This window comes from Bos indicus x Bos taurus, chromosome 4 (assembly GCF_003369695.1).
Source record: "Bos indicus x Bos taurus breed Angus x Brahman F1 hybrid chromosome 4, Bos_hybrid_MaternalHap_v2.0, whole genome shotgun sequence".
Taxonomy (NCBI): Eukaryota; Metazoa; Chordata; class Mammalia; order Artiodactyla; family Bovidae; genus Bos; species Bos indicus x Bos taurus.
In genome coordinates this window covers 113730720-113750727 of record NC_040079.1, presented here as the reverse complement: position 1 = coordinate 113750727, position 20008 = coordinate 113730720, and the positions used below count along the sequence as shown (strand labels likewise).

The following is a 20008-nucleotide window of genomic DNA, read 5'->3' as shown; positions in this document are numbered from 1 at the left end:
TGGGCTCCTCTGTCAATGGGATTTTCCAGGCAAGAGTATTGGAGTAGGGTGCCATCGCCTTCTCCGAATCTTTAGAGAGTCATATTTTGTGAGGAAAAAATTTCAGTCTCACAACTGTCAAAATCACCATAGCTGAATTAGAGGAATCTGTGGCTGTTCATTCCCTGTATGTTTGTGGGTTAGAGTAGAAGAGCATTTTGGAAATTTCTCTCTAATTACTAGAGTGTCTGCTATTAAAGCAAATGATAAGACTTCAAGTCTCTGGCTCTGGTATAAAGTAGAATCTGGTTCCATCATTGAGTAAGTAGGCTGAAACTAGAGTCAGTTTTTTAATTTCTGAGTCTACATTTACTTTTCTGCCAAAAAAAAAAAAAAGATACATTAAATACTGCCTGGGTAAATTGCATAATTCTTGGCTTACAATTTGTGTTTCTTGATTGCCTAAATGGGTTATTTCAGACTATGAAATAAACTAGTCTGTTAGATATATAGTATGCTGATAATTTCATAAAAACATATTACTGCATATTTTCACTCTTTAATTATAGGAAAATATATGCTTATGAAGAAAAAAAATCCCTCAAATTACACAGAAAAATAGTTGTGTTCTTTTGATAAGGTAAGTAAAATGGGAAAACAAATATGCTAAGAAAGTATATTGAAGAACAGTTTGCCTGAAATTATTTACAAGATTTTTTAAAGTAAGAAATTAATTATTAAATGTTATATAAAATTGAGAAATGTTTATATTTTCTGAAAATTGAATTAAAACTTAGGTGTAACTATTAAAAAAATTTTTTTATTCATCAGACTTTGTCAATAATGTGCTCAAAAATCCTGATTATTTTTGATTCTGTGTCTAAATCATGTGGCAGCCACAGGCTTTGTGTACTTATCTGAACCTAACGGGTAGGAATTAAATAAAATGTATTCCTTACACCAAAAAATGCCCATGTGCCAAGCAGTTAGACCACATTTTCATTTACATTTTCTGAATGTTAGTGAAACTTCAGTTGAGTATTCTCAGCTGGCATGACTGTCGTGTGTCACTTAATGTTCAATGAGATTTATTACTTTTAAAATTAGGCATGTAGACTTAATTGCCACATTTCTATGTTAGGTTAGAACAGCAGGTTCTTTACAAATTCAGACTGAAGTTTGACACTGGTGCCGGCAGATTCTTTACATACTGAGCCAATGGGAAAGCCCTAAATATAGACAACCATAAATTTTTAACACTTTTCCAACAGGCTGTGGAAATCTGTATGTAGATCAGGAAGCAACAGTTAGAACTGGACATGGAACAACAGACTGGTTCCAAATAGGGAAAGGATGTATATTGTCACCCTGCTTTTTTAACTTATATGCAGAGTACATCATGAGAAACGCTGGGCTGGAAGAAGCACAAGCTGGAATCAAGATTGCCAGGAGTAATATCAATAACCTCAGATATGCAGATGACACCACCCTTATGGCAGAAAGTGAAGAGGAGCTAAAAAGCCTCTTGAGGAAAGTGAAAGAGGAGAGTGAAAAAGTTGGCTTAAAGCTCAACATTCAAAAAATGAAGATCATGGCATCTGGTCCCATAACTTCATGGAAAATGGGGAAACAGTGACAGACTTTATTTTTCTGGGCTCCAAAATCACTGCAGATGGTGATTGCACCCATGAAATGAAAAGGCGCTTGCTCCTTGGAAGGAAAGTTATGACCAACCTAGACAACATATTCAAAAGCAGAGACATTACTTTGCCAACAAAGGTCCATTTGGTCAAAAGTATGGTTTTCCCACTAGTCATGTATGGATGTGAGCGTTGGACTATAAAGAAAGCTTAGGGCCAAAGAATTGATGCTTTTGAACAGTTGTGTTGGAGAAGAGTTGAGAGTCCCTTGGCCTGCAAAGAGATCCAACCAGTACATCCTGAAGGAAATCAATCCTGAATATTTATTGGAAGGACTGATGTTGAAGCTGAAACTCCAATACTTTGGCCACCTGATGTGAAGAACTGACTCATTTGAAAAGACCCTGATACTGGGAAAGATTGAAGGTGGGAGGAGAAGGGGACGACAGAGGATAAGATGGTTGGATGGCATCGCTGACTCAATGGACATGAGTCTGAGTAAACTCCAGGAGTTGGCAGTGGACGGGGAGGCCTGGCTGCTGCAGTCCATGGGGTTTCAAAGAGTCACACATGACGGAGCAACTGAACTGAACTGAACTGAATGGAAACTTTTCTGTACTGATAACTCAGTTCATTGATTCATTAATTCATTAGATACTATCGAGTGGTTTAATCATGTAAAAAGTTCAAATGTGCAGGAGCACTCACAACTGTGTAAGAAGGTCTAAAATAAGAGATTTACATTCCAAAAATAGGAAATAAATACCAAAACTGTAGACTTGCTTTATCATCAGTGAGTACCAGTGTCTCCTCAGTATAAGAAATAGTTATGTTCAGCATCAGAAAGTTTACACCAAAATATTCCCTGGAGGAGGGAAAGACTATCTTCTCCAGTATTCTTGCCTGGAGAATCTCATGGGCAGAACCTGGCGGGTTACAGTTCATGGGGTTAGAAAGAGTTGGACACAACTGAGCGACTTTCACTTCACTAAACTTCCCTGACTTACATCAGAAATGGCCAATGACTGTCTTATGGCTGCTGAACCTAAACTCTGCAACAGTAGGGATTGGCTAATAGCCTGAATCAAAGAGCTTTTAAAGAACAGAGTAAAACTAAAATGAACCATAAGGCAAAGTATGATATGATTTTGAAATCATGCTTAAATACACTATTCACAGTAGCCAAGACACAGAAGCAAACTAAATGTTCATTGACAGAGGAATGGATAAAGAAGATGTGGTATATATACAATAGAATATTACTCAGCCTTAGAAAACAAAATAATGCCACTTCCAGAAATATGGATACAGCTAGAGATGATTGTACTAAACGAAGTAAGAGAAAGATGAATATATGATATCACTTATATGTGGATCTATATTATTACACAGAAGAACTTATCAATGAAACAGAAATAGACTCACAGACATAGAGAACAGACTTGCGGCTGCCGAGAGGGGGCGGGGTGGGGGAGGAATGGATAGGGAGTATGAGGTCAGCAGATGCAAACTATTATATAGAGAATGGATAGACAACAAAGTCCTGCTGTACAGCACAGGGAACGGTATTCAGTATCCTGAGATAAACCACAACGGAATACAAAAAAGAATGTGCTTATATGTACAATTAAATCACTTGGCTGTACAGCAGGATTAACATAACATTGTAAATCAACAATAATTTAATTTTAGAAAGTAAAGCATGCTAAAATAAGATACCAAGTGAATAGTATGGTGGGGCATAGAATGACCGTAGAATCTGGACTAAGGAAGGCTCCTCACAAGTAACGACCCTTAAGGTTCATCCTGAAAAGTGGCTCCACTCTCCCAGCACCGAAAAGGCAGGGGTGGGAGGTTGAGACATCCTCAGAGCACTGTCTGAGGCACCCAGGGCCTAAGTGCCATGAGCCAGTGGCTGGGTCGGAGTGTGGACCTGGACCTATTTGTGAAGATGCTAGTCTGCCATGCTGAGGAGTCTGGCAGTTCTGTGTGCAGTTGGGAGAATTCAGTCAAAATGGAAGTCTATGTTTAGGAAAATAAAGTAGACTGGGAGGTTGATTTGCAGTGAGGAGCATGGAACAGTGAGGAGTGGCAGTTGCAATGTGAAAAGACGAACCATAAAAATGCATTTTTTTCTAGAATATGTGTATTGCTCGCTGTAAACCAGATTATTCAGGGAAAATGACTGCATCAGCCATTAGAGTGCTAGTGAGTGGGCATCTAGTGAGAGCATTATGTTCCAAATTACACTGGCCAGAGAAACCATGTGCTGTAATCAGTGGTGCCACTAACGGGGCAAGTGGGGGAAGAATCTGCTGCAACGCAGGAGATACAAGAGACTCAGGTTCAGTTCCTGGGTCAGGAAGATCTCCTGGAGAAGGATATGGCGACCCGCTCCAGTATTCTTGCCTGGAGAATTCGGTCGACAGAGGAGCCTGGTGGGCTGTAGTTTGTAGGGCTGCAAAGAGTCGGATACGACTGAAGCGACTCAGCACAGCACTAATGGGGATGCCGGAACTGCCCCGTGTGTCAGTGAGGAGACATCTGAAAACAAAAAGCCGATGATCTCTCGCCTATTAAAGCAAATAGAGTTAGTTGTTACTATTTAACTAATTTGGCTTGTGTCTATGCTTTTGTTTTCACTGTTTCAATAATATATATTTAAAATAATTGATGTAGTTTTCAATAATGCTTGTTAGAAACTGTATTTGCATGTTTCAACTAATGGACACATTACAAAATCCATTTCAATGCTTAAAAGCAAAACAAAATAATCAAAAACATCTGAATTCTCTGAAAAATTTTGGACTTCTTTTTTAACACTATAGATACACAACACAACATTGGGGGAGTGAAGAGAAGAGTTTATTAAACATTCATGATGGGAAAAATTTTTAAATGTTGAGAATTTGTCCTTTAATATGTTTTCCTGCACACCAGAGATGAAGGCATGGAAGGTATGAAAAGATTAAAAAGGAAATAATCAAATGCAAATGAGTTTCAAAGCATATAACTCCTTGAAGGCAAGCACATGCTCACCTCTCCATCTGAACTGCAGGCTTGGCACATCACCAAGGGTACAGCTAATGTCTGTTGTGTGCAATAGTGAAATAAGAGCTTTGGTAACTCCCCAGGGCTTCTGTGTAGTGTCCAAGTACTGATGGATCCATCCAATGAAGAAAGAGCCTATAACCGAAAGAATGACTCTAACTTGAAAATCTAAAAGGTCAGATTAGAAAGTTCCAGAATCACTCTACTGTTACACAAGTACCTTCATGTTTTCAGATATGTAGTTTGAATAATTTGAAATGAATTAATGTAATACATTGGTAAGCATGAGTTCCTTTTTGTTCACTTGAATCAGTCATTCAGCAATATTTATTAGGTATTCCTGGAGCAGACCTATTTGTATTTAAAAATTGTAGTTCTTCCCCCACTTCTGTGGGCTTCCCAGGTGGTGTGGTGGTAAGAACCCACCTGCCAGTGCAGGAGACATAAGAGACACGGGTTCCATTCCCGGGTCAGGAAGATCCCCTGGAGGAGTGCGCAGCAACCCACTCCAGTATTCTTGCCTGGAGAATACCACAGACAGAGGAGCCTGGCAGGCTACCATCCCTGGGGTCACAAAGAGATATGAATGAAGCGACTTGGCACGCACCACTTCTGCTCTTGAATTTTGAGGCTCCTTCCTCAGTGCTATGTCAAAACCATCATATTTTGGAATCAGTAACTTTAATCTGTCCCCTATTTATAATGCAGGTTTCGAGGTCATTACATTTATTGAATAGAGCAGTTTCATCGTTAGAAATCTCAGGGAAGTGTTCTATGGAGAAGACAAGTGGAAACCAAATCTCCCCCCAACGTACATTATGGATGTGAAAGTCTAAATTAACACCATGAAATAAAGAACCCGAGCATCACGTGTTTCTCTTGAGCAAGAGTACATGTAGTAACATTCTGTATTGAGTCTGTGCTGTGTCATTAATCCATGACCTGCCCTGTGTTTGGTGCTACATCATCCTTATGTGGAAAGAGGAGGGGGGTTAGCTTACTGAGATAACCGCCCCAGGACTCCGACTCTGAGAAACACTCCTGGGACCAGGGTGGGCCACACGACTTCAGACAGTGTCCCAGGATGACATCAGGTGCACTGTCTCTGCGCAACACGGCAGCAGGTTACCTGAAGTTCTCACTGAGCTCACTGCCCCCGGGGAGAGATGACTTCACCAAGGGAAGCCGGCGGACTCTGGGCCGCCTAGGTGAGGTCTCTAGTGGCAACACGTCCCCTGGGGAGTGGAGGGGCTTCCTGTGTGCTGAGACAACCCTACTTCCCCAGGGGGCTGGGCTGTTTGTTGGCAGAATCATAACTTTGTATAACCTTGGCCCATAAAATGTTTCCCTGGGACGATGGAGAGATGGCTGATGTCTAGTAGCCTTTAACGCCAAAAATTAAATTTTGGAAAGCTGATCATACCTGAGATTGTCTAGGTAGCACTTCCCCTGAGGATTTTCATGAAAAGCAGTGTGCAGAACCCATCAGGCCCAAGATAAAAATTAAATATAAGCATTTGTAAATTTCCAGAGGATTCAGTTAGCAGTGGCTTTGCAGGTTACTAAGGTTCACATGGGTCAATTTTTTAGTGATGACAAAAGTATCAAATTTCCTTGTATTATTCATACTTTAATGACTGAATGATTTCTTTGTATGGAATGAAGCCTCTCCAACTGCCTCTGCTGACGTCTAGCACAGCTCCCACCACAGCACACAGTCGTTTCGTATTCATGCTACACCAGAGGCAAAAGTCCATTAAGGCAGGAAACCATGATTTATTCCTTTTTTGTGGTCACAATTAATTTGTACTTAATGGATGCTTAACTTAAATTTTGGAATAAATGTATGGGACAAAAAGCTTTAAAGATGTCAAAGAGTGACCATAATTCTCCCTTTTCTCCATAAACCAATTAATCTCTGGCTACCTTTTTCATCAATGTGCCAAGTGTTGATGTGATTGGTAAGGGCAGAAGTATTCTCTAACACACACTGATCAGACCAGCGGGGACTGGCAGTGGCTTCTTTTATCCACATGAAGAGAAATGGAGTCAATTTGGAAGGACACGTAACTCCAGGAACACTGCACGTGATCTTCAGTGCTATTTTAACATATTCAGCAGAACTTTCTCACTTGGCTCTTGCGGAGTGATGAACACAGGGCTCTCACTGAGGACTGGACTACGCCAGTCGTGGAGGAGAAAGGATCAGCCCCACGAGTCCATGGACTAGCTGGTTTGTCTGTACTGCGTGTAGATTGAAGGCGTAGGCTTGTTCGGGGGTTCAGTTTCCCTTACCGCTCCTCCGAGAAACAAAGGTCCCCTATTTGCTTTCTTCAGCATGAGGCACCAGTAATGCAGAGTGTCCAGCATATTCTGTTCCTCAGTGTATGACATTATGTAAAGTCGTGCTTAGAAGAAGTGAACTATGTGAAATGACATATTTGTGTGCATCTACCCATGGCCCACGGTGTGGGGGCTTTGAATGAAGAGAAAAATGGTGTATTGGTTACCTTTGTAGCTGCATCTCCCAAATGACTGAGCATGGAGATAATAAAAGCAGAAAGGTACAAGAAGGAAGTATTAATATTTGTGTGAATTAGACCGGATCCTTTCCCTGGTGGCTCAGAGGTAAAGCCTCTGCCTGCAATGCGGGAGACCTGGGTTTGATCCCTGGGGCAGGAAGATCCCCTGGAGAAGGAAATGGCCACCCACTCCAGTACTCTTGTCTGGAAAATTCTGTGGCTACAATTCATGGGTCACAAAGAGTCAGACAAAACTGAGCGACTTCACTTTCACTTTCATGTAAGGATCAACACTACATACATCTCTGTAATGAAACAGAATCCCATCTGAAACTCTCACAACATTGTTAATCAGCTACACTCCAGTGTAAAATAAAAAGTTAAAAAGAATTTGGGACAGGATCTCAGGAAAAATCCATTCTCTTATCTCATGATCCATTCATGTGTGCAATATTTTCAAGATTCGAAGGAAAATCAGCGACTGCAAATAACCTCCTGTGATGGAATCAGGACTGAAAAAGAAACGCAGGTACACAGCTCTTGACAGTTGACAACACAGCATTTTTAATCTGTATCTATAGAAAACATGTATAGAAGCTCTCTAATAGAGGGATTATAGAAATACATTTCATATATAATAGTGGACTTCAGTGTACTTACTGTGAAAATAGCACATTTATTTAGAGACGGAATTTTTTTTTTTTTTTTTTTGCCCGAAGTTCTTGTGGATGTTTTGAAATACGTCCAGTTCTTTCTCTTGCAGTCTTTGTGATAGAAAGCATAAGGACCAACAGTTTTCACGATTCCTCATCGAAAGTCTTATGTATTTGGCCGGTGCCTCCCAGAATCGCCCAGAAGGTCCCAGGACAGGGCTCCAGCAGACTGCACTTGGCCGGTGCCTCCCAGAGTCGCCCAGAAGTCCCGGCCGGGGCAGGGCTCCCGCAGACGCCGAGGTGCGGGCGGCCGGCCCTACATCTGCCTGCACTCGTGTCTGGTGCACATGGCCTGGCGCTCGATGCGCCACGTCCCCTCCTCGTAGGTGCAGTGACAGATGGTGCACTCGTCCGTCTTCACCTCTCTCCCGGCAGGGATGACAGCGGTCTCCGCAAAGCAGTTTGGGCCTGAAAAGAAAAAACAGGCTGTACTGATGTATGACACATGTGCATAAGTGTACCACAGATTTAACCGGGGACTTTGCTCTCCCCTACAGGTTTTATCCACTCTCTTTCAAGATGGACAGTGAAAAAGTTACCGTTTCAGCCTAGGACTGCTCCCACTTTTTTCCTGAAATGCAAGCCATGTTGTTGAAAAGTTTTATGAGTGACAATCCTGGGATTTTCATCTACAGGCTGTTCCGTTCTGGGGCCAAATCTGCAATCGCTTGATTGAATTAATTCCAAGTCATCACAGAAAAACTTGATTAACTGGGACTTTCAGAGAACAAGGCTTATTAGGAGAGACAGCAGAAACAAGCATATTGCTCAAACTGAGCTAAACTCAGTGTTACCACCACATCTCTTAGAGCAGGTTTCAAAAGTCGGTGGATGGAACAGCCATGCAGACGACTCTAGAAACCCTTATTGCTCCTCCCACCCCCAGGACTTCTGACTCACAAGCTTCTCTACCAACAGAGGTGCCACGTGCATTTTACTCCATGTAAAATCCAGGACACAGAAAGATGGGTATCAGGGAGATTTCCAGTGTGAATTATTTCCATTGGAGCAAATGGTTTCTATGTTACAGTTCACACCCCCAACTCAGAGGGGAACAACTCTGCAGATTCCAAACCATCTAAAATGAAGACTCGGGTCCTCACTGCAGCCTGAAGAAATTCAGCCTGGAACGCTCATGCTCATTCTCCCTTCCTTTGCTTCTAAAGTCTCTGACAATGTGCTCACACCAAAGCACATTCAGTGACACTTTTAAAGTCATCAAAAAAAATTACAAAATTGAAAAAGATAAATTACTTCACTAAAACTCCAGGATAAAAACTGGCCTTTTTATAATTCTAGTCAGAATAATTCTAAGCAGGGTACGCATGCTTCAGTGGCTGTGGTCACTGTAGGACTCTGGATCTTTGTCAATGATTTGCAACCACTGCAGTCTTTATATTCAATTATCCCAAATTCAGCTGGTGAGAGAGGCCAGAACGTCAGGCTGCTCTGCTTCCAGGTCCTTTGACTAACTCCGTCAGCTGCTCTCAGCCTCCTCCATGTCTGCACCAACAACACATTTCAGCTCACCTCGGCTCCTCTGGAATCAGCCTCTTCTCTGAGGGGCCTGGAGTCCTTTGGTAGGAAGGAATATTGAGGATCTGAGACCTGATTATTGCAAGTGCCTGATACTACTGAGGTGACACTGCTCCCAGCCCCTCTCAGTGGGCACAGGTAGGAAGGAACACACACACACACACAGGTTTTAAATTGTGAGTTTACATTATTAGAATTCAAAATCCTTTCTTAGGTTTTATATATGTATATCTTTTCTCTTACAATGAAACAGTTCAAACAGTTCAACTTTAACATATTTATTTGAGTGATCCCATTAACTCTTTGCTTAATTCTACTTAGATTTTAAATTATCTACCTTCTCTTGCACTGAGACTCTTTATTAAACCATAAACATATTGGGACTTTCCTGGCAGTCCAGTGGTTAAGACTCCCCGGTTCCACTGCAGGGGAATGCTGGCTCAATCCCTGGTCAGGGAACTAAGATCTCACATGCTGCATGGCCAAAATAATAATGATAATAATAATTAACATACTCATCTATTTTCTCTCTTGCACAGTTACATAAATGTTTTAAAATGACACCATAAGTGTTATTCCTAGTAAAGAAAAAATTTCTTATTAGTTCTTACAGTCAATGTATTTTATTCACAAGTCACTCAGTCTTCTCTCTGTGTGGTCCTAGGGACAGTGATGTGTGGAGTGAAGTTCATCTGTTTCACTGTATCCTCCCCCTCCAATCTTCCTTCCTCCTCTGCCACCTGCCACCCCAGCCACTGCAGTAACCACTTTTACTAGTTCTAATTTATCCCCTAGTGTAAGTTTTTTAAAAGAGTAAACAAATTATTCATCTTTCTTTCACAAAAGATAACATTCTCCTAACTGTGTATTTGGGTTTTTCACTTCTAATTTGTCTTGGGGGGTCACTCCACATCTGTACACAGAGCTCATGTGAGGCAGCAGCCCTGTGTCGCCCAACACACATGGTCAGTGGGGACTTGGAGACTGCCCCCTCACCCCATCATGTATAGGAAATGCTTAAATGTGGAATGTGTTTGTTATCATTTGTTTCATGCAAGGAAGAGATATGGTAGAGCCAGGCTCACAAGAAACTGCTGATAGCCTTCTAGTAAAATCTGTACTCATGAGGAAAAGCAAAATCCCACATAAATACCAAGTGTTCAAAAAGGAAAATTAGGGGAATTCCCTGGCAGTCCAGTGGTTAAGAGCTGGCATGTTCATTGCCATGGGCCTGAGTTCAATCCCTGGTCAGGGAACTGAGATCCTGTAAGCCCAATGGTGAGGCCAAAAAAAAGTAATTTAAACACATGATCTGAGAAGGGGAATGTAGCAACTCACACTGTCTCATATAAGAAAGTCTTTGCTCTATAAGCTTTCAAAATACTTATATATAACGTCATCTCCCTATTGTTGATTGATGAATAGTGAGAAGAAACCCTGATTCTCAGCCTCACTGAGATCAACTCTGGATAAAATTCGGGGCAAAGTGCTACAAACATCTGGACCATCAGAGATTTATCTCCCAGGCCTGCAATTTAAAAAGAGTAATTACTCCTGGTAAAATTTCATTATGACATAATTCGTACAATTTTGACCACTGTTTCATGTGGATTATGTCCTATAACCCCTTCCCAACGCCTTGTAGAACCATCTGTGTTGCTATGCACACCATGAGGGGACGGCTTTGTCCAACATGGCAAGATTGACTGAAGGGGAGAGGGATTTGTGTTCCAACTTTGTGCATTTTGTTCAAAAGTCACTTAACTTTTGTCTCTGTGTGGTCGTATCAGTGACACAGCGTTAGGCTATATAAATGTTGACCCCTGAAGAATTTACAAAATAAACTTTATATATATGTATATATAATTTATTCTATATATAATTTATATATGCATATATTTTATATAGGTTTATACATATATTTTATGGGCTTCCCTGGTGGCTCAGATAGATTTATATAGATATATAAATATAGATTTATATATAGAGAGATATATATAGATAGATTTATATAGATATTTATATTTTTCTATATATATCTCTATATAAGTCTATATAAAATATATGTTTCATATATATATATATATATATATATATATATATATGCATATATGGTGGTGCTTTAGTCACTAAGTCTTGTCCGACTCTTGCAACCCTTGTTCTGTACCTGGCCAGACTCCTCTGTCCATGGGATTTCCCGGGCAAGAATACTGGAGTGGGTTTCCATTTCCTTCTCCAGGGAACTTCCCGACCAGAAGTTGGAATCCAGGTCTCCTGCACTACAGGTGGATTCTTTACTGACTGAGCTATGCGGGGAGCCCCGTATATGTATAGGTAGATAGATGTACTCACACACATACACCAAAGGAGCTGGTGAGGTACAGTGGGTGTGTACACGTCTGTGTCATTTATCACAGGTGTAGCTCCATGTGACCACCACCAGAACAAGGACAGAGCTGTTTCATCACCTTAAACTCGGAGTCGAAAACCCAGGTTAGGTTTTCATCAAGTACAAGTTATGTTTCCCTACCGGGCGCTGATTCCCATGGACGTCTCTGCTCTGCTGAGTTGTGACACTGTATTTCTGTCTCTATATGTCTGCAATTTTAGGGAGATTCATTTGCTTTGTGATCTTACTTTTCTGATGGATCTAAAAAATATTACTGATGGATCTAAAAAATATTACTGATGAATCTAAAAAATATTTCAGTTTGTTGAGCTTCTTACTTGTGTTTAGGAAGAAAAGGTGACTGGAAATCCTATAGATTGATTTTTGAGCCCACTTTGCATTCCTGGAGAAAACAGTCCCACGTGGTCATAGCATAAAATTCATTTGACTTGCTGGATATTTTGATGAGACATTGTGTTAGCACATATTCATTAAAGATACTGATTTGTACTTTTAAAAAATATTGTTTTTGTTGAGTTTTGGTATCAGGATAATACTGACTTCATAGAATGAGATGGGAATTATTTCCTCCTCTTCTATTGCTGGAAGGCATGATAACAATGATATTAATTCTTTAAATGTTTGGTATTTTTCTCCAGTGAAAACAGTAGGACCTGGAGTTTTGAGGGGAGTTTTAAAATTATGAATTCAAGTTCTTTAATAGCTTTTTCACAGATTAAAAAATTAGTTGCTCAGTAGTGTTGCTCTTTGCAACCTCATAGACTGTAGCCCACCAGGCTCCTCTGTCCATGGGATTCTCCAGGCAAGAACACTGGAGTTGGGTAGCCATTCCCTTCTCCAGGGGATCTTCCCAACCCAGAGATTGAATCTGGGTCTCCTGTGTTGCAGGCAGATTCGTTATCATCTGAGCCACTAGGGAATCACCCTTCATACAGATTATCTGTATCATATTGAGTAAGTTGAGGTAGCTCATATTTTTCAAGGAGTTGGTTCACAACTTCTAAACTGTTAAATGTATGTGTGCAGAACTGTTGTTAGTACTCCTTTATTATCCTTTTAATTTCTGTGAGATCTATAACATCTCCTGTTTTATTCCTAATCTTAGTAGTTTGCATCTTCTGTATTTTTTTTCCCTATGTCTTGCTAGGTGTTTATCAGTTTTATTGATCTTAGAAAACCAGCTTTTTATTTCATTAATTTTCAAAACTGATGTTCGGTTTTGCTATCTTTTAGTTCTTCTCTTTACTATTTTATTCTATTATTTTTAGTTAGTTTACTTTTCTTTTTCTAGTTTCTTGAGTTGGTGGCTTATATTATCAATTTGAGAATTTTCCTCTTTTCAAGTATAAGTTTTACTTCCATAAATTTCCCTTTCAAATCTACTGTAGCTGTGGTCTCATAAGTTTTCAAAGTGTAGTTGTTATCTTTTCATTTTCATGGAACACTTACTTTAATATTATAGATTTGTAGCCCAAGAACCACTAAGAGACTTGAGGAAAAAATACCACATGCGAGAATTTGATGAACTAAAATATAAGTCACTGAAGAGAACCATGACATACAAAAGCAGATTCTGGTCACCACAGTTATTCAGTGTCAAATAAACCTTCATTAGAAAGTAGGGAATAGAGAAAAATAGATTTTAATCTTGACTAACTAATCTAAATATAACATCTAACTTTCTTATTTATATGGTACTTTGGAAGAAATATGAAGCATGCAGAGTTTTATAAATATGAAAATGAGATTTAGACCATTAGTCCAAGTCACATGACTCATAACTAATTACTGATACATTAAATTCTGTTGATCTGGCCTGGCCATTATTCAAGGACCCTCAGGGTAAAAATGGCTAATGTCAGAATGGACACATCATATAATGTTTTCTTGCTGAAGAACAGCTGTGCAAGCAGGCAGCTGATGGGCACTGCTGAGCTGAGCTTTTCTGTGTCCTTCTGACTTCAGAGCAGGGGGGTCATGGTGGGGGGTGGCTGCTGTTCACATCACCTGGACCCCATTAACACAGGCACCTTCACTGTGACTGACACACAGTGTCAGAACAGTTAGTCTCAGGCCCAGCCCAGGCCCCGAGGTGCCAGTGGAGGGGCTGAAAGACAAGGAGGTCTCCCCCTGTTATGGGCCCAAATCAAATCTCCCAAAAGGGAGTCTGTGTTGAATCCCCAGCTTTGTCCTAATTACCAATGTGAGTAAAACGGTGTGGCTGCCATAGCACTGCACAAAGGGTACTGCAGCCTTCAAGCCATCACATTACAGCCACCAGATGTGAGCCCTAGGGGAACACAGCATGGAGACAGGAAGCCAACCATCTAGCCCTCATCCACGGCTGCCACCCCACCCCACCCCCCAAGATGGACCCAGAGGAGACTCGGGTTGAGAAAGCCCAGGACACTGGCCCCAGGTAGCTAAGGCGTAGCTCAAAGGAATGATTTCAGGGAGCCCAGACCCTGCACTTCCCACAAACAGAAAAGTGCTAAATTCCTAACTTGAGATGTCTGGTTTTCCTTAATTAACAGTAATCTTTTGATGTTCTGACCACCTTGTCTCTGTTGCAAAAGTTCCTATATATCCTGGTTCCTCCCTTACCTCCTCTGAGCAGTCCCTCAGATTACCCTGAGAGGCTGATTCCTGGGCTTAAGTCCTCAGTTTTGTCTGTCAAATAAAACATCATTCTCAACTTCTGGGTTGTTTTTTTTCCAGTAAACATTAGTACAACCCAGCCCAAGATAGGTGCATTCACTGAACTAACAATAAACTAGGCTGAGGCTCATGAATTTCAAACCCAGCCTGGACGGCTGACACCTGTAATTAAGCGTTCCTCCTGGCTGCTCCTGTGTCTCCTGCAGAGCTGCCTGTCACCGTGCCCCCTGCTCCCCTTGCTCTCCACAGTGGGGAGCTCCTGGGAGCCAGAGCCACAGTCACCTTGGAGTTGCATCCCAGGGTCCAACGCTGCACCTACACAGAGCCAGAGTTAGGACAGGTACACCCAAGTGACAGCTTCAGAATTAAATGATGAAGTGACACAAGGAAAATAAAATTCCTGTGGCTATATAGAGGGGTAGGCTGCCAACATGGTGTAGATTTTACAAGGACTGGTGAGTCACAGGAAGACAGGATGTTAATGAAGAAGAGCCCAAATGGGTACCTGGGGGCTCCTCCTCCTCTTCAGAGACTGAACACTGAGGAGGAGAAACCCAGACAGCTGACCTTGTATATGTTTCAGGTGACTTTAGATATGTCAACTAAGAAAATGCACAGTCTAGAAGTTGCAATTATGTTTCATTTGGCATGTTTTTGAGGACTGTAGCCCGGGAAGCAGCCTCTCAGTGAACTCCAAGGGTCTGTTCTGAAGAGATAAAGGAGGAGCCAGGACACATGGGAATTTTTGCTGAAAAAATATGTAGTTGAACATCAAAAGATTATGCTGATCACAAAATCCAAGCATCACAAATTAGTGATTTTAGCACTTTTATGTGTATGGGAAGATGCAAGAGTCTGGGCTCATTGAAAGCGTCCCTTTGATGTGCATCTTAGCTATCTAGGGCCATCTTCCTGATTTTCTCCATCCTGAATCCACCCAGAGGGTTCATATCAGGGATGAGGGGGCAGCTACAGTGGCTGATGCCTTGGTGGCCCCAAATTTATTCTTTACTGGAATGGCAGGTGACAGTTTTTTGTCCAGAGATATATTAATGGTATTTGGAAAAGGACTATTTCCTGGAGTTGCCATTTCTTCTGCTCTTCATGATGCTACTATTTTGAAGGCTAAACTTGATGATGTGCCATTGTATTGAATAAAGCTGGGCCTAACTACCAGAGTAAGATGACGAATCATTTAAACAGCCTGGCCACAGCATCTGTGTTTCCTCAAGCAGGTGAATGTTTGCACCTTGTGTGTGGGATCAGAGGGAAGCAGGAGAAGGCAGAAGATGCTGTCAGAACCTGGGACCTCGGCCAGTAGACTGGTCCCTTGAAGGAGGAGGTCCCAGGGCCTGGGGACCCAGAGCATCACAGGAGAGGAAACCAGGAGGTGGCTGCAGGCTGGTGGCCTAGACAGAATCTGGGGATGCTCACAGGCATTGCTTTGGGTCCTGCTTACACCCCAAGAGTGGACAGTGAGTCCCAGGAGCTCAAGCCTCCCTCATCAGCTTTCCACAGTGACCACTAAAACTATATTGGAAGAAATGGTGTAAATTGGAAATAAATGAAAACAATATAACCTCTAAATATTCTATCTGAATTCAGTAAACCTTAGATGGCCTTTGGCAATGGCAAATGTGTATTTTGTGGTCATCATTCCCCTGTAGCATTCTGAACTAGGAGGGCCAGCTGGCATATTAGATTATACCAGAAACTTTGCAGAGAAAGATACATGTTTTGCAAAAGAAAGTCAGATATTCAACCTGAATTCAAATCTCTTAATTTCTCTAAGTTTCAACTTTCCCATCTGCATGTTGAGGGAATCTGAACAAAAGATCTCCAGAATCTAATATTTGTAGTGTGAACATTCTTCACCTCAATTTTTCCACCTTGCAGTTAACACTCAGGCACCTCTTGTAGAAAAAACGGAGAGTAAACAAATAAGAAATGGAATATTTCCTGTCATATAAGGATGGAATCACAAAGATGTTACAGTCACCAGGAATTCCAGCCACCACAGATGGTGAGCTGGTGAGCCCTCAGGAAACTCAGGAAGGAAGGAATACCTGCCCTCTAGCAGCCATCAGACTGCAGCCATTCCCTGTGGTGAGCCCTGAGGAAACTCAGGATGTGGAAACACGGGATACTGGCCCCAGATAGCTGGGCTGCATACCAAAGGATTGATTTCAGTGAGCTCAGACTCTTGCATCTTCCCATACATAGAAAAGTGCTGAATTCCTTAACTTGGGATATCTGATTTTCTTTAAATCACAATGATCTTTTGATGTTCACACTACCTGTCCTTTGCTGCAAAACTTCTATATATCCTTGCTCCTCCCCTTGCCTGCTTAGAACAGTTCTCTCAGGGTCACTTGAGATGCTATCTCCTGGGCTTAAAGCCCTAAAAGTTCCCACTGGATAAAACATAACTCAACTTTTAGGCTGCATGTACTTTTTCAGTCAACACTATCCCACAGGGCTCCTTATCATCTTCTCCTTACTCATTTGGGAATTGTTAGTGTTGAATGAAAAAAAAATGCACAACATAAAAGTTGAGAATTATGTTGTATTTGGTGGACAACACTGAGGACTTCAGCCTGGGACACAGCCTCTCAGATAACATAGGCTCAGAAGAGGTAACGGGGTGGTAGGGCGGGATATACAGGGATTTTATAAACAAGACCAGAGAGTTGGAGCATCAAAAGATTACTATTAATTAAAGAAAACTGGATATCCCAGGTTAAGGAATTCAGTGCTTTTCTACCAAGGGAAAGATGCAAGAGTCTGGGCTCACTGAAGTCATCCCTTTGATCTGCACCTCAGCTATCAGGCCAGCATCCTGTGCTGTCTCATCCTGAGCCTCGTCAGGATGCACCGAGGTGGGGGAGTGTCAGTGGCTGAGGGCTTGCCAGCAGGCGGGCAGCCTGTTAGTCTCCATCCCGAGTGCCCTCAGGCCTTGCCTTCAGGGCAGCTGTAATGTGATGATGGCTTGATGGCTGCAGCATCCTTTGCTTGGCAGTGACATTTTCCATTCACACCACGATAGAGTGTATGAAAAACTCTCCCACTGAGATCAACACTAAGGTTTGGATAAAATATACATGGATTAAAAAAAATGGTTTGACGATGTCAGACAGCAAAGGACATGGAGGTCTAGCCATCAGAGAAAAGGCAGGTTCACTGAACTGAACTCCACACTCACAGCCCCAGTGCTCAGGGTGTTTGCAGGATCTGGAGCAGAGATGCATGTCCGCTGAAAATGGAGCTCAAGGTGGCAGCCTTCTGACTGAGCTGGGAGATGGGAGTTAGCATTGGAGCTGCCAGGACAGCTGGGATCTGAGAGGGAGGCTGTATCTGAGAAGAGGGAATCACAAAAAAGTGAGGAATTTTCCTTCCAGGCATTTACAGAATGCAGAGCTGCGATGTGCCAGGCAAGACAAGCAGAACCCAAGCAGAAAGCAGTGGCTGGGTGGCTGGAACTTGCAGAGACCCACCAGAACTGCAGTGCTCAGGAGGGAGAGTGGAGGGGCCCTGACAAACAGCAGGGGTTTTCAACCAAAGCTTCAGAAAGGCTGTGTCCTAGGAGGGGGAGGGGGAGGTGGTGGGAAAGATGCCTGAACAAAGCCTCACATCCATCCGCAGCCAGATCACTGTGCCCTCCTGTATTCTGTCAGCCCAGAGGCTCCATGCAGAGCCTGTACAATGTCCCTTTCACAGTATCTGTCATTTAATTAAAAATAGCCAGGTAAGCCAAGAAATAACCCCAAGCCAAGAGACACAAAATAGGAAATGAGAGACTCACAGGTTATCAAGATATGTAACAGGTGACTACTACAGAAGGTTTTTTTTTTAAATAGATTAATGTGATCCAGAAAAGCAGAAGAAAATTTGGAGAATTTCACTGAGAACTGCCTATACTGAAAAAGTTTAAACTGCAAGAGGCAATAACAAATTAAGAATTCAGTAGAGGGTTTGCTAAAAAGATGAGGCAGAGCAGAAAAGGGTATCATCGATCTAGAAGACTGGGCTCCTGGCAATTACCTGTGAAGTGAATGTGGTGAGATCAGAAATGCGAGGACAGCCCCCTGGGATGCGCCAGCAGCCACAAAAGATACCTGTCCCTTGAACGCCTGGTCTTGCGGTTCCACATGCAGACAGCAGTAGAGTCGGCTGGTCCATGCAGCCCATCCATCCAGGCATGATGGGATTCTGAGCCAGCCCCAAGGTGGTTCCTGGATTGGGTGGACCCCCACCACCATCACCACATTGGGCTTCTCCAAAAGCCTAGAGGATCTCATTGATTTTGAATGGTAAGCTGTGCAATCAGTAATAATGTTATGAATTAGAAAAAAAATCTATACTCATAATGGCATAAAATGTATTGAACCAGAGTATTCCTCACCCTGTTTTACACATAAATTGATATCTGAAAGAGCACTGGATTTAGGAAACCACTGAGCAGCTAAACAGCCACAGAGCTAACCACATGGATCGACACTAAGTCACTATGAACAAGTAAGGAAAAGGGAACCAAGGACTGTCCCTGTGTCACATGAGCCAGGATTCAGCCTGAGGAGGGGAAAGCTGCTGAAAGGAGATCTAGTGATGGTCTGGGAAACGTTTAGCAGGTGGCTCTCAGATACAAAAGGAGAAGGGAAGAAGACCCAGGAAACAGAAACACCATTATGTTCACCACGTCCATCCTGGAGCTGCAAACATGTGACTCTGGACGGAGCCGCAGACTCGGAGATAGATGTGACCGACCATGTGGGCACAAAACCCAGGCTGTTCAGAGCACAATGCCATTAACATGACAATTATTTGATAATTCTAGTCAATTCTACGGAAAGACAAATCTTACGGCACACAACAGGAAATTATGAGACATTTTTAGTAAACCCAGACATATTCCACTTCATTGAGAGTTTAATAAAAGTTACACTTGTACAAAGTATCCTCCTATAACTTTAAATTCAGCCCTGCAACTATTATATCCTCCTCATATTCCCTAATTTTATCAAATTGTGTGCGTGCATGACTGCGTGTGTGCTCAGTTGTTTCAGACTCTCTGTGACCCTGAGGACAGTAGCCTGCCAGGGTCCTCCATCCATGGGATTCTCCAGGCAAGAATAGTGGAGTGGGTTGCTGTACTTTCCTCCATGGGATATTCCTGACCCAGGGGTTGAACCCTGGTCTCCTGTATCTTTTGCATTGCAGGCAGATTCTTTACCACTGAGCCACTGGCAAGTCCTAATTTTATCAATTTAATGTTTTTCATCTTTTTTTAATTTGACATGTTACCAGTTATAATTTAATGTTTTGGTCACAAAGATAGTTTTTTTGTTTTATCCTTTCTATTTTTTAAAATTTCTAATTCACTATTTTTCTATTTGTTTTATAAGCTACTAACTTCTGTGTTATTTTTAGACTTTCTGTTTTTCCCTCTCTGTTGGAACCTTTGCTTGTTTTATTTTTATCCTTGTTTAGAAACGGAAATAT

At 41.9% G+C, this 20008-nt stretch overlaps 1 protein-coding gene across 1 annotated transcript in view; it reads right to left on the bottom strand.

The window, feature by feature from the left end:
• Window positions 1-7732: 7732 nt before the first annotated feature.
• The window catches only part of VWC2 (von Willebrand factor C domain containing 2), a 130186-nt gene continuing 117910 nt past the window's right edge, over window positions 7733-20008 (bottom strand). The window contains exon 4 of the mRNA XM_027540234.1: window positions 7733-8313. Coding sequence (XP_027396035.1) covers window positions 8162-8313 — 152 coding nt within the window. The 3' untranslated portion in view covers window positions 7733-8161. The remainder of the gene's footprint in view (window positions 8314-20008) is intronic.